At 41.0% G+C, this 15,994-nt stretch overlaps 1 protein-coding gene across 1 annotated transcript in view; it reads right to left on the reverse strand.

Moving 5' to 3' along the window:
- The window catches only part of SAR1A (secretion associated Ras related GTPase 1A), an 85,280-nt gene that overhangs the window by 16 nt on the left and 69,270 nt on the right, over positions 1-15,994 (reverse strand). The window contains exons 5-7 of the mRNA XM_053691933.1: positions 14,314-14,417; positions 13,751-13,882; positions 1-1,247 (exon numbers count right to left, since the gene is read on the reverse strand). The exon at positions 1-1,247 is cut by the window's left edge and continues 16 nt beyond it. Of these exons, the coding sequence (XP_053547908.1) occupies positions 1,131-1,247; positions 13,751-13,882; positions 14,314-14,417 (353 nt within the window). The 3' untranslated portion in view covers positions 1-1,130. The remainder of the gene's footprint in view (positions 1,248-13,750; positions 13,883-14,313; positions 14,418-15,994) is intronic.

The raw sequence follows: 15,994 nt of genomic DNA on the forward strand, positions 1-15,994 counted from the left end.
TAATAGATTTATTTAGTATCTTTTATACATGTCTACAGAAGTGACCTGCAATCATTTCATTCTCAAACATTAGCAATTTCTTACAAAAGAAATTACAAAAAAAAACAACTTATTTTTCTTGCAGAAACTGCCACAAATCACCACCTGTAACTGAAAAGTAAAATGTATTGAAGGGACATCTTGTATATTTTCCTAATAATGCGAGCCCAGAAATAATAATAATGCGAAACCCCCCAAATAATGTATTCTCATCACCTCTATGAACGATACCGAAACCAACCTAAAATACAGCATATACCACCATACTATTAGGTGCCGAGGGTTGGTTCTGGCACGTACATAAATAATATCAGTTTGTGACTGAGTGTTTTTATTTCATTGTGAATTAGGTTAGCTTGAGAATCGGAGTTGGGTGATCCAGTGGTTATAAAATGCAACTAAAACCAATTTGGGGGAAAATACAAATTGAGATGTTAGTCCTTATTAAACCTATAACTTGTAATTATATTTATCTGTAAATAAGTTTAGCGATTTAGTGTATACGGACAGAACAAGCACCTTTACTCCTGATTTTGGAAAACTTCACCCTACTCCATAAAAGGCAAAAAGAGAACCACCAAGTGTTCACACTCATCCGGCACAATGGGCTGTCCCTGCTCAGACAACATGCAAACGACCAGAGCAAAATCATTCTTGGAAAGCTTGCCAGCCCAAGACTATGTTTATTGTGGACTCTTAATGCGATGAAACGTTACTTGGTTCCAGAATTTGTGATAGCTACATACCATTAAATAGTTAAAAAAAAAAAAGAAACAAAAATAAAAAAGCCTAATACAAACGTGAGAATAAATGGAAATAGAGATGGGACATTGTTTACATTGACACTTTCTTTAAAAAATATAATTGCTTTCATTTGAAATCAATTAATTCTTGAGCAGAGAGAGGTGCCCACGAGACTCCTGGCTGTCGCTCTGCAGGGATCACTGCCTTCGTAAGCTGGCCCCCGCTCTGATACAGAAGTCCTGTTAGAGTCAAGTCCAAAGGAACTGAACACGGTATAGTTGCCTTGTTTTTTTTGTTTTTGCCGTTCCGGAGGGAGAGATGGGAGAGAAAAAAATATAATAAATGTATCAGTCAATGTACTGTGAGAGCCAGCGGAAGCCTTCGCCATAACCTTGTCTCTTGAGCACACTGCACATGAAAACCTCCATGGGACGAGCGTTCAGATCCTTCAGCGGAACATTACCCTGCGGGAACAAGAAAATAAATCAATCTTTTCAGAACCACTTCTCACCTAAACATTCCAAGACATCCAGTTACTGGATTTAAATCCACAATCTAATGGTTTTACAAATGTATCTGAGATTTAGGAGCTACAAATAGATTTGTTTTAGGCGTCAGACAAGGGAAGGGGTATGTGTATATAGGTAACTATTATAAGTCTTACATGGACAAGAAACGCAACATTTTTTCTTTTATGATTGAGAAAGAGCAGTCATTTTAAACAACTTTACAATTTATTTCTATTATCTAGTGTGCTTTCTTCTTTTGGTATCCTTTGTTAAAAAGCATACCTAGGAAGGCTCAGGGGGCAGCAACGCATTACTGGGTGCTAGCTGCTGATTGGTGGTTACACATACTTACCTCTCCTCATTGTTCCAGCTAGCTCCCAGTAGAGCAGTAGATACAAAGAGAATTAAGCAAACTGGGAACATGTTTAAATGATATGCTCTATATGAACCATGAAAGAAAAAAAAAGAAAATAAATGATATATATACTTTGAGAACATGATTGTTCTATGTTGTTGATATTGGCAGAACATTTGACAAAGATGTCATAACGACATTGAAACATTATGGATGTACTTGCTTTTTAATATGAATTAAAAGTTGTTTTTCACTAAAGACCAGTGAGTGCCTTCTTGCAAACAAGGAACGTACATATCTTATATGAGGTGCACCCTGGCAGTTGTGGTAATGTAAGACTGTGCTTATCTCTTTTTGGAGGAGATATATATATATATATATATATAAATGTTCCATATCTCTTTAACCTATTGCACATGCTCAGTTCACACACGATTTTTTTTTTTTTAAACAAAACATAAAAAATATAGCCCGAAGGAGGCGGAGCGTGCGGGCGTGCTGAATGGCCGCACCTAACTAGAGCTCCTGAAGTGGCGTCGACGGGGCTCTCTCTTTCCCCACAAAAGACAGTCAGAGATGCCTGAATCCGACCTCTGAATACCTGAGGAGGGTCCGGAGGCCCTCTAATCACATTCCCGGAGACTTTATATAAAAGGAGGAGGCTGATATTATTACCGCGGCGTAGGCCGCGTTTGAAGCCGGGACCTAAAGTTTGGGGCGTAGTGACGCATCACAACTGATATCCGGAAAGGATAACTATCTGCCTAAAAACGGAGGCCCTATGAATATTGCACAAGATACTCAAGTAAGAGGCTATATTAATATGAAGTTTGGGGCATGCTTTTAACAGTCACAACAACACACATCTGACACACTATGCCATAAGCAGGGATTAAGTGCACAAGGCCCCATGCATTTTCTTTAGCAAGTATCTCATTGAAATAAAGGGGCAACGGAAACTTATGTGAGACACCCTGCAGAACACTGTTCAGCCCCTCTCACATTGAGATTGTCACTAACTATACATCCTCCATTATTTTTCACGCATTCTGCTGCAAAGACAATCTACTTTGTTAAGCAACTATACCAACTCAGAAATCCCTGCATGTTTGCTGATATGGCACAACGCAGAGTCAATAAAACTGAAAAGAACTTAAAATCCAGCATGGGGTCTGGCTCTGTCAATGCCTTTTTTTAAAAGCACAGAGAATAAAAAGAAGAAGGCAGACCAACCTCAGATAGATAGTGAAGACGATGAAATATCATATAATCCTGACACTATGCATACCCCAGTATCTCCCTCTAGCTCACATCTGCAATCAGAAGACGGCCCAGTCACATTAAAGGCAATGGAAGCTCTTATCAATCAGGTTAAATCCTGCATCAAAACTGAGTGCGCTGAGCTGAAAAAAGATATTAACGAGCTGGGCCATAGGGTGGAAACTTTAGAAGGAAACAGAGAAGAGATTATCAAAGAAATATCGGTCATGTCACACACCATGGAAGATCAGCAGTCACAGATAGCGGATTTAGAAAACAAGATAGACGATATTGAGAACAGAACACAGAGAAATAATCTCCGCATACGCGGAGTCCCAGAGTCAGTAAAGAGTGAAGACATAATGGAACACTTACAAAATTTATTCCAATCACTGGCTATTTCAGATCAAAGAGTAATTGATTTAATACCAATTGAGAGGGCCCACAGATCTCTACGGCCCAAATCCAGTGACAATCAACCTCCGAGGGATATTATTGTGTGCTTTTCAAGTTATAGAGACAGAGAAAAAATATTTCAGATGGCACGTACTCAGCCCACTTTCTCATTTATGGGTGCGAAAATTCAAATTTACCAAGATCTCTCTACTAGAACACTACTACTCAGGAAGGAATTTGCTTACTTCACTACCCACCTACAATCTCTCAAAATTCCTTATAGATGGGGTTTTCCTGTATCGATACAAATCATAAAGAATGGAAGGCGTTATGAATGTTCTTCAACAGGGGATATTGCTGACTTTTGCCAACTTCTAGACATTCCGGCCCCTGAGACAACGCAGCCTCCATCATCCAAACTTTCTACATTCCCGCCAAAGCCCCAGAGAAGACTTTGGTCTGAAGTCATCAGCAAACAGTGCATTAAAAAGCCCTGTATTGACAATACTAGCAAAGGAACTCTTGCAGAAACTATAACCAGCTGAACCTGATCATCGGAGGTTGTGAGTATATGGGTCCATGCATATCCTAACGGGTGGTATTTATTGCCCACTCACACTGATTCTGAGTGCTACAGACCACTCTCAGTCATGAACGATAGACACTCTCTAAAAATGACATATACTGTTTAAAGTATCTTTGGGTCTAGGTATAAACACCCCTGGTTACCCGAGAGGGCCCCGTCGGGTCACATTTTTCCTCCTTTTGTTTCTCTCTCTAGTTCTTACTTTACCTTAGCCTCTCCCTCTACACATCCTACCTGTAAAGATTCTCCCTCCCCCCCCCCATCTTCCCCCCCCCCCCCCTCTTCCCCCTCCCCCCCCCCCCCCCATCTTCCCCCTCCCCCCCCCCCCCCCCCATCTTCCCCCTCTTGCTTCTCCTTCTGTTCTTTTCTACACGTTAGGAAATTAACAATTATTGTTATTAGGTCAAAAATACTGTTTAAAAGTATTTCATTTTTGTTTGTTGAAATTTATTTGTGGAATTGTTGTTGTTCTTTTCTTTTTTCAGTTTTCAGGATATAACACATTGTATTAGACCGCTAAGGTTACTTGCTGTTAGCATATTAAAAGTCATAATATTATGTCAGAGCATCCCCAGACTAGTCAGCTCATACTCTCCACACAAAATGTTAAAGGGTTTCTCTCCCCACAGAAGCGCTCAATAGCCTTTCATGATTTTTACAAAAAAAACATCGATATTATAATGATACAAGAGAGACATTTTAAAAAAACCAGTGAACCCACCCTCTCAAGGCTCTATTATGACCAGCACTTTTTATGTTCAGGCCCGACAAGACATAATGGAGTCTGTATATCATTTAGGAAAGGTTCCTCCTTTGAATTATTAAACAAACACTTAGACAGGGAGGGTCGCTTTTTAATTATAGTGGGGTTGTACTTTGGCAGGCCTATTACTCTAGTTAACGTATATGCTCCCAACTGCCCTAAGCCCTCCTTTTTTCGCACAGTGATTAACAACACTATTGACATTTCAAAAGGCCCAATACTCCTCAGTGGAGACCTAAATTTCCCTGTTAATCCCATGTTAGACACATCTCTGGGCAGGTCTTATATTAGGAACTCCCAGATCAGATCCAACTGGAGAGCAATAAGCACTCTCCCTCTCTTTGACACTTGGAGAACCACTCATCCAAACACCAGGGACTTGACTTTTTTCTCAAATCCCCAGCGCTCCTATACCCGTCTTGATTATATTTTTTGCGAACAGCAGATGCTTACTTCACTTAGATTCGAGGCTCCACCACACCTCCTGGTCAGACCATAGCATGGTCTGTTCCACGTTTTTGTGGTCCACTAAACCGCGACACCAACACCGTTGGAAGCTAAATGACCAAATTCTATTAGACCCATTGATAACCACTGATCTGGCCGAAAAAACTTCAGAATTCTTCTCATTTAATAACTCCACTGCTACCTCAGCTATTAATAACTGGGAAGCATATAAATGTTATATAAGGGGGGTGATTATGGGCCACACACACAGACAACGCAAGCAACGTTCAGCTATGTTTGATTCTTTATCAACTGAGTTTAAGATCTGCGAAGATGCACTAAAGAGTAACCCCAAATCAACACTATTGCTGCAAAAATCACAACAAGCTAGGGAAGACTTAAATAATTATTTAATTAAGAATGCGCTTACATCCAAATCAAAATTTTTTGTTGAAAACAATAAAGCGGGGCGTTTATTGGCGAGATCCTTGAAGAAGAAGAGATATAAAACCTAAATATCTAAAATTACAGACTCCAAGGATGTCACCCACTCTGATAACGCAGCAATTGTTGATCAATTTGCAGTATACTACACTTCACTATACAACCTCCCGAGCACACACTTGGAGGATAAGCACAATAGTATAAATACATACTTGGAAAAGGCCCTGCTTCCAACATTATCTGACTCAGAGCAGCATTAGACACACCATTTTCAATGCAGGAGGTCCTGTTAGCCATAAGAGATCTCCCACAGGGCAAAGCCCCCGGCCCAGATGGCTTTACTCCCAAATACTACCACCTTTTCAAATCCCTTCTGGGTCCTCATTTGCTAGAAATGTATAATTCCTTTGACCAATGTACGCACCTTCCACCCACGCTCCTGGAAGCTACCATCTCCGCAATCCCTAAACCAGGTAAACCCCCAGATAAAGTTACTAATTACCGCCCTATATCCCTAATAAATGTAGATATCAAATTATACGCTAAGCTATTGGCAGTGAGAATCAGTAAATATTTACCGTCCCTAGTACATGCCGACCAGGTAGGCTTTATCCCGGGTAGGGAGGCTAAGGAGAACACCATCCGAGTTTTACATACCCTATTCTCGGCTACAAACTCTAACTCGCCCCTAGTCCTACTCTCCACAGATGCCGAGAAGGCCTTTGACAGGGTGGACTGGGATTTTCTCTGGTCCGCTCTGTCAAGGTTTCGATTCTCCCAAGTAATGATCTCACGTATTAAAGCCCTATATAGCAACCCATCGGCATATGTTAACGCGAACAACACCCTTTCGCAAAAGATAATGATAAATAACGGCACGCGGCAGGGATGCCCCCTTTCGCCCTTGTTATTTGCCCTAGCGGTGGAGGCGCTTGCCACCAGGATACGGAGTAACCCTCTTATACAGGGTGTCACTTTTGGAGAGCTCTATCAGAAGTGTCTGCTATATGCGGACGATATCATATTCACACTGAGCTCCCCCTGTACGTCCCTAGCAGCCCTCCTTGAAGAGCTGGAGGAGTATAGAAGCGTCTCCAACTTTTCAATCAATATGGAAAAATCGATGATACTCACAGTACACTTAAATGCAGAAGACATATACTACATTAAAACCCACACCTCTTTTCAGTTAACTTCGAAAATTAAATACTTAGGAATTGATATCTCTCCTACTCATACAGAATTATTCAATCTTAATTATGTCCCCCTTCAAATAGAAACCGATAAGTCATTAGAGTCCTGGCACAAACAAGGCCATCTTTCATGGATGGGGCGCATTAATGCATTAAAAATGAACATCCCTTCCCAAATTCCTTTACTTATTTCAAGTCCTTCCCCTAGATCTCCCCATACACTACCTGCTGAAACAACAAAGAAAATTTGACCGATTTATTTGGTCACATAAAAGACCCAGACTAAACAGAAACACACTGTTTCTTAACAGAGTAGATGGGGGGCTCGGGTCCCCTAATCTGGTTAACTACTATAAGGAGACTCACCTGGCACGAATAGTTGCCTGGAAACACTCGCTGACGAGCAAACCCTGGGTGCAGATAGAATCTTTTTTAGCGGGGGGGTCGGACTTGGGAGAACAGTGCTGGATCCCACATAAATCGAGGTCCCCCGACATAGGGAGTAATTACTATACAATCGCCACGTTGCGTACATGGGACAAATCCCTAGTAGAGGATAGATTGCTATCAACGCCAATATCTCCTCTTACTCCACTGCTCAATAACCCCCAACTACTACAAAACCATACCATTCAGACACCGCGTATTGCAGGAGCCCCCTCCAACGTACCAACACACATGCTGATACATAATGGCCTGATGCGCCCGCAGGCTGAGGTAGGCCAATTAATAGGTTCCCCGTTCCACTTATGGTTTCCATACTTGCAGGCTAGACACGCCATTTTTTCTAGTCCACACAGAGCAAACTTAATCAGGGCACTGACCCCATTTGAAACATTATGTACAACCCCCTCCATGACTAAAGCACATATCTCTATAATTTATAAGCTACTAAGCGGATCCTTTCCCATTAAGAGACCTGCATATATCACCAAGTGGGAGAGGGAGCTGGATATAACATTGACAGATGAGCAATGGGGCCGTATTTTTAATGAAACCAAAAAGTCGTCCCTATCATTAACTTTGGTAGAAACAAATTTTAAGTTGCTTTCCAGGTGGTACCTTACCCCACACAGGATACGCAGTATTTTTCCCAACTCCTCTCCCCTGTGTTGGAGACACTGTGGTGAAATCGGTACGCTCTTTCATATATGGTGTAAGTGCCCTCATATTAAGCCATATTGGCACAGTGTAAACGCACAAGTTAAGATAATAGGTGGGTCCCTGGATCTTTCCCCTAGCCTGATCCTATTAAATAACTTCCCAGTTGTAGCCTGTCTGTATCGGGAAAAATTGCTACATGTCATGCTTAATTGCGCTAGGCGCCTTATACCAAGATTTTGGAAAAAAGCAGAAATTCCAACATATGGAATGTGGGTTAAAGAAGTGAAACATGTACTTGAAAAAATACATTACACGTATATAGGTAAGCTAAATTTTATTGCTGATGTGATATTCCTTTGGGAGCAGGGCGCATGAACCCAACATAAATGCTTTGATTCAAATTAAATGGTCCACTGTCTACTATCTTATTGTTTCTGTAACATTTTCTGTTGATCCAGTCTGGAAGATTGCTATAGATGGTAACAATTTGCAATGTTAGCAAGTACTGTGATTTTATGTGTTATTCCTGATTTAAATGTATTTGCTGTTCATATCTGCCTACAGGCGTATTTGTATACTGTATAAGACATATTTCTGTTTCTTTTCCTTAAATTTGTTTGAAAACAATAAAAAGATATATTGGAAAAAAAAAAATATATAGCCAGAGTAAGACTTTTAAACTCTTGCCATTTGACGACAAAGGACACATGACCATCTAATTTCTGACTGCAATAAAGTGCTGGGAGGTTTAAACATTAATTATAAAGTTACGCTAGACCACGTGTATGAGGACATCACTACTAATTATTGCGTTCAGGTGTTTCAACCACCGTCACTGCTAACAGGTGCATAAAATCCAGCACATAGACATGAAATCTCCATAGATAAACAGTGGAGAGCTTAGTGACTCTAAACGTGGCATTGACATTGGATGCCACAAGTCAGTTCATGAGATTTCTGCCCTGGTCACCTGTAGGAGCTAAACATCTAGAAGCCACAACAGCCCAGCAACAAAGCGGTAGATCACACAAACTAAAGTAGTGAGACGGTTGTGTGCTGTAGCGCATAACTCCCCTGCTGCATCACTCACTGCGGGTTCTAACAATTCTCTAATTTTGCTAAAAAAAAAATCCTAAGAGGTGGCTGTAATACATTGATTTGTATGTGATTTCTTGCAAACCAGCTCCATCTAGTGGTTGCTTTTAGCACACATTTGTAAAATGGCTCTTTTACTTTCACTTTCTGACCTCAGAGTAGCAGCTGGCCAGCCGATCAATCTAGAAGTCTAAAAGCAGAGCCCATGCAGGAATAGAGGGAAAGCCACTTACTTATATTTCCCCTAGGGACGTCTGCAGTCGGAAACTTAGGTATGTAAACATTATGGAACCTCCCACGCAATCTGAGAAACGGCTCAAATACATAGCACATGAAGTTAACCCCACGGCTGCCAAAAAGGCTAAAACTGCAGTCCCCTCTGCTGCTGGGTTAACTTAACTGCATCTACAATGTATTTGATATCAGCAACGCACAGCATTTCTGAAAGGAGCAGCCCCCCACCCCTACTGCTAGTATGCCTGTATTGGATTCCTGGACAGGAGCAGGGCTCATTTTCAGTCAAATTAAAATGTTTAAAAAAATAAAATAAAAATAAATATATATATATCTTACACTGCTTCATTTGTTAATCATACCACTGTCCAGTTAGAATGACTGTCCAAGAAAACATGACAATGTTGTGTGTCATAAGACCTAATAACTGGCTAGTGGCTACTATTTAATCGCATCACAGGCAGCAAATTTTATTTTAACTATTTTTTGTTTTGTATTTTTATGCTCCATTGGACATTGAGATACATGTACATTAAGATTCTGTAGTGTTAAATAAACTTTAGAATGCAAAATGAAGGTGTTCTAGTAATTTCTAAGAAAATTTCTATTAAATCGCAATATTTTTTTTTTGCCCATATCGCCCAGCCCTAATTCAAATATATATTTCTTTTACTCTTGTACTTATAGAGTGAATAAGAATTAGATTAAGACATGTCTGCATATAAACAATTGACTGCACAAAACCTGGAACAGCGTGAAATATATATTGTTATAATTAGGAAGAATTAGTAATATTGCCAACGTATCATATAGAAAAAAAATCTATAACTTTTAACCCTTCTGTAGCTCTTTAGAGGGCTTCATGTTATTAGTCTGAACCTATCCGGCCCCTGCTAGTGTCTGATATTGACAATTATAGGAAGAGTATTTAGATGCAAGTCCACACATTCCTAGGAGATGAGACTTTAGGGGACAATTATGGACCATTGCACGTTCACTATGTGCATACCTCAGATTTGGGCATCAGACAAAGTCATCATTAATAAATCTGAAGCTTGTTACCTGTAGGACAGGTCGGTAATTATCAAGCCTCACTAGTAGAGGTACCAAGCTAGGTCAATTATGTGGTGTAATTAGCAGAGTGTGTCTCATCTCTTATAGTAATAACAGATCCATTTAGCCAATACCAGCTCTTATATAATGAAGTACCAGAGGGTCTAAACAGCCCACAGAAATTACCATCTTCAATTACATATATCAGAATGGAAGATAACAGAAGAAGGTACCAATAAAATAACTTAACTCTTAAGAAAATGCTTAGGATTAAGATATGAATAGAGCATGATGGCAAAAATACACAGTATAATGAAACCAACTACAGCAGTGTTTTTCAACCAGTGTGCCGCGGCACACTAGTGTGCCGTGAGAAATCCTCAGGTGTGCCGCGGCAGACTGACAACAGTGTGACATTTTTTAAATTTTGCTTGTTTTTTATTCTGGGCCGTTTTTTTTATTTTGAGTGAGATGATGACAGAGGGTAACTGCGCAGCAGCAGCACACTTCCGACTCGTGTTCACACCCACCACAACACGTGTCTAGTGCCGGCTCTACAGCCGCGACACTTCAATCCCCCATGCATGCTGGTGCAGCTTTGCTCCTCCAGAACAGTTCCAGCCAGCGGGGGTGTTCCTCTTTAAAATATTGGGAGGTATCTGACAGGCTCATCAGACATCATTTACAACCATGACTTATTGACATTAATTCACAGACAATCATTATGATTGTTTGTGAATGAATGTCAATATGTCATGTATAGTTTGTAGGAGGCATGGCAGCACAGTTGTGTGTGTGTATGTATATATATATATATATATATATATATATATATATATACACATATATATATATATATACACATATATATATATATATACACATATATATACATATATATATATATATATATATATATATATATATACACACACACACACACACACACACACACAGATACATATACACACACGCACATATATACACTTTACAGTATATGCTGTATTAGGCTACAATGTGTAATTTTGTAAAATTTTGGGATGGTGTGTACCGCAGGATTTTTTAAATGTAAAAAAGTGTGCCACTGTACTACAGTGACAATCGGCTTTACGGATCTTCTGTGGGTAGCATAGGGTTGTAGAGTCCTACTGCAATATCTATTGAAAAACGTCTATTTAAACAGAAGAGCTGTCCAACTCAGAGGCTGCTGCTAGCTATCAGTCCCGTAGCCAATAGAAGTTTCATATATTATACCAGCAACTTAGCCTATGCCGGTTCTCACAAGTGCAGGCAGATGTCCAGATATTGTAAGGGTGGCGAGTGAGTTCAAATTTAACTGATGGGGTGGTTATCCAGTAAATGAAGAGCTCCACTATATGACGGCCTCTGAAGAATCTGAAATCTGCGTTGTCAGACTTCTCAGGATACAGCGCTTCCATGAGTGAATCCAGCCCTTCCAATGCAGGCCAGCAAATCTTAGTCGGTCCTTAAAGTGAAGGTAAAGTTATTGGACCCATCAATCATAATTATAATCCTTTTACCAACTTAAATAGTCGCTAGTATTTTTTTCCAAAAAACATTATTGATTTATGTTATTTTCTCTATACATTTTTCTTACGGTTCCCTTCCGTTTCTCCTCCCATTCTCCATTTCCTGGTTTGGAATACTGTGACGTATAGAGCGGTCCCACCCGCTCTATACGTCTCTACTCTGCTCGTGCACATCGAGCATTGAATAACCGCGCATGCGCCTCATTTTCAGACTGTCATATTTGCGCATGCGTTAATCGCGGCTGCTGCTCTCTACTAGCATGCGTCAATACTTATTATGCTGCAGATAATGCGATCGTTTTTTTACTTACCAATATAAAAGAAAAGAGCGATACAAATGTTTCTAATAGCTTGCCGTCTGAGTTCCTATGCTATTCCAAATATGCCCACTAAATAAAATTTAAACTGCGCATGCGCAAAACGTGGATGCGCACGCTTGGAAAATGCTAAGTAGAAGATCTTACGCATGCGCATCTACATCCAACTGGTGATGACGAAATTTGACGGCCGCCTAACGGCCAATGAAACCATTGGATGGCTGAACAACGTGATCGTTGTCTAAAAAAAAAATAAAAAAATTCACGGGTTGATTTTCGGATAGCCGAATACATAAGAATATAAAATATTGTAGGTAATATAAAGATTAGAAAATATTGATGAATGAAAGTTATATTTATTTTGCTGGATATATGCAATTCTTTATAATACAGCGTTTGACTTTACCTTCACTTTAATGCGGGTATGGTGGGTCGGGAAGTGCGCATCAACAGACCCCTTCTCGCAAGTACTAAGGGTAGGCACATCAACTGCTGTGGACATCGCCGGTCTCCATGAATCTGATCTACCAACATCAAGCTGCGGAGGCCTCCGCAGCATTACTTCGCTGATAGAGCTCACCAAGCCACATTCAGCTCAAACCACTGGTACTGCTTCCCACTCTATGTTATCTACCTGCTCTGTTAGCTTGTCGCCATTCGCCACCCCCGGCACCGCTATGTTTGTGTTTGGGTGAATTTTGTTTTCCTGTGGGGTATAATAAGGTTTTGCAAATTGATTTTCAGTAGGCGTGTGAGAGGTTCGGTAGGTAGATCTGTTAAAGGCTACAGCTCACCTTTTGCAATAGCGCAGACACCTTTTAAAGAAGAAGTATATTCTTCCTCAAACATCGTGTAAAGTTTAGAGAAATCAGCATCCAACATGGCTTCCAATTCCCTCCGAATTAGTGTAGTATCCAGCTCCATATTGAAGCAACATGTGGTAGCCTAGGAAACGTATGCCCCTTGTCTCAGAAGATAGAAAAATATTGGTTGTATTGCAACGCAACCACGGCGTTGTGCAACGGCAGAGCCCTGAGGATACTCTACCTGGGGGGTTTAGTTGGAGGCCGCAACCTCAATGTAAGCTCCGGTGCTCTGGTTCTGGCAGCAATCTCAATGATTTTAAGATAATCAGGTAAAGGATGATTAGCTTGATTACAGCAGTTTTAATTTCCTGCCAGATGGGGCCTTGTTACAGATGGGGCCTTGTTACAGTGTCAAGCCAAATCTATCAAGGCTGGAGCAGCACACAAAACTGCGACCTATCATGGCGGCCGCCGCCCGGAAGTCCCCTTCATGTACATTTTAGATGGATTATGTTTATAAATGAAAAAATAAACATGTACAATTTATATTTTGAAAATGCAAAGCACTAATCCTGTATATGGTCTCCTGCCCTTTTGACACTTAGTATCTTGGTTAATACCGTCAGACATAATTTATAAAAAAGGCATTGACTTTTTCTCATTAACGTCTGCATGACGGATACAGAGCACACGTGCCTGCAAATGGGAACCTGCAGCATTTCTAACCATAATTACTTCTTATTTCTGCTTCCTTGAGTTTAACACAACTGTATAATTTATCACAAGATAAGGCCTTGTTATCACATTATCATGTACGACATAAAAGGCTTCCCGCTTCCCTATACCCAAACTTACTTTTCCTGTGGTTTGTCCATAAAGTCCAAAGATTTCACGAAGTTTCTCCTCACTGATGGCCTCAGGTCTGTCAATTTTATTCCCCAGGATGAGTATTGGCACGTTGGAGATTGTTTCATCTGTCATAAGCGCCTGCAGAGAGTGCACAAGCTGTATTAGCATTTAGGCCTTAGAAGCAGCAGAGCTTACAGTCACATGCCTGCACCTGACCTACTAGGTGTTATACGTTTGCGGGCATGCACTGTGCACGGTTAGCACATTTGCTGTGATTAAACCTAAATGCAATTACTTTAGAAATGCTTTGGTAATGTCGCTATACAGAAACCCTGACAAAATCTACTAATATCCTTTTCATAAATGGAACATATGAATATTCTGTATGCACCTAATTATATATTTTATAACAAATTATCAGCCCATAAAGGCAATAGAAAAGTTCCGGTTCCGAGGATTCCAGACCTACAGGTTACGCTTTCTCTAGTCTAATATGGCTGATCACAAACATGATGCTGTCTCAACAGGGAACTATTTATTAAAACAAACAAAACTAAAGTATTTCTTACATTAAGTTCTACTTTAGATTCCTGAAGGCGCGAGTGATCTACGCAGTCCACAAGGAACACAATCCCATTTATTGCCGGCAGGTAGTTTTTCCAAACACGTCGGGCTGAAATCACAAAGTGGGGTAAAGGAACTTATAACACATACAAGAGAAAAAGCAACGTCACAAAGAATGTTGTATTTTTTTTAGGACGAAACAGAGGTCAGGACAGCAAAGTCAAAATCAAACCTTTGTGATTCAGATACTGCATGCAGCTTTAAACAAATGTCCAATATACTTCTGCTATCAGATTTGCTTTGCCCTATTTGTATCCTTTGTTGAAGAGAATACCTAGTAATGCATTGCTGGGAGCTAAACATATGCTTCTTGAAATTGGCTCACCTGATGTGTTCAACTAACAATACTAAGACACTTATTAAGTGAAAAATTAAGAGATAAATGCCTATGATTCGACATATACTGGTTATTGTCATGTTTATGGAGTCCTGTAACTGAAACAAATATAAATACTATACAGAACTAATGCTGCAGATCATGACTGTGTCAGACACTTGGATTTCAGGCTAATCCACTGTACTGCATGCAGGATGTCCCCATCTTGTGTAATCAGCACTGTACTGCATGCAGGATGTCCCCATCTTGTGTAATCAGCACTGTACTGCATGCAGGATGTCCCCATCTTGTGTAACCAGCACTGTACTGCATGCAGGATGTCCCCATCTTGTGTAACCAGCACTGTACTGCATGCGGGATGTCCCCATCTTGTGTAATCAGCACTGTACTGCATGCGGGATGTCCCCATCTTGTGTAACCAGCACTGTACTGCATGCGGGATGTCCCCATCTTGTGTAACCAGCACTGTACTGCATGCAGGATGTCCCCATCTTGTGTAATCAGCACTGTACTGCATGCAGGATGTCCCCATCTTGTGTAACCAGCACTGTACTGCATGCGGGATGTCCCCATCTTGTGTAACCAGCACTGTACTGCATGCGGGATGTCCCCATCTTGTGTAATCAGCACTGTACTGCATGCGGGATGTCCCCATCTTGTGTAATCAGCACTGTACTGCATGCAGGATGTCCCCATCTTGTGTAATCAGCACTGTACTGCATGCAGGATGTCCCCATCTTGTGTAACCAGCACTGTACTGCAGGCAGGATGTCCCCATCTTGTGTAACCAACCCTGTACTGCAGGCAGGATGTCCCCATCTTGTGTAATCAGCACTGTACTGCATGCAGGATGTCCCCATCTTGTGTAATCAGCACTGTACTGCATGCAGGATGTCCCCATCTTGTGTAACCAACCCTGTACTGCATGCAGGATGTCCCCATCTTGTGTAATCAGCACTGTACTGCATGCAGGATGTCCCCATCTTGTGTAACCAACCCTGTACTGCATGCAGGATGTCCCCATCTTGTGTAATCAGCACTGTACTGCATGCAGGATGTCCCCATCTTGTGTAACCAACCCTGTACTGCATGCGGGATGTCCCCATCTTGTGTAACCAGCACTGTACTGCATGCGGGATGTCCCCATCTTGTGTAACCAACCCTGTACTGCATGCGGGATGTCCCCATCTTGTGTAACCAGCACTGTACTGCATGCGGGATGTCCCCATCTTGTGTAACCAGCACTGTACTGCATGCGGGATGTCCCCATCTTGTGTAATCAGCACTGT

Source organism: Bombina bombina, chromosome 9 (assembly GCF_027579735.1).
Source record: "Bombina bombina isolate aBomBom1 chromosome 9, aBomBom1.pri, whole genome shotgun sequence".
NCBI classification, from domain to species: Eukaryota; Metazoa; Chordata; class Amphibia; order Anura; family Bombinatoridae; genus Bombina; species Bombina bombina.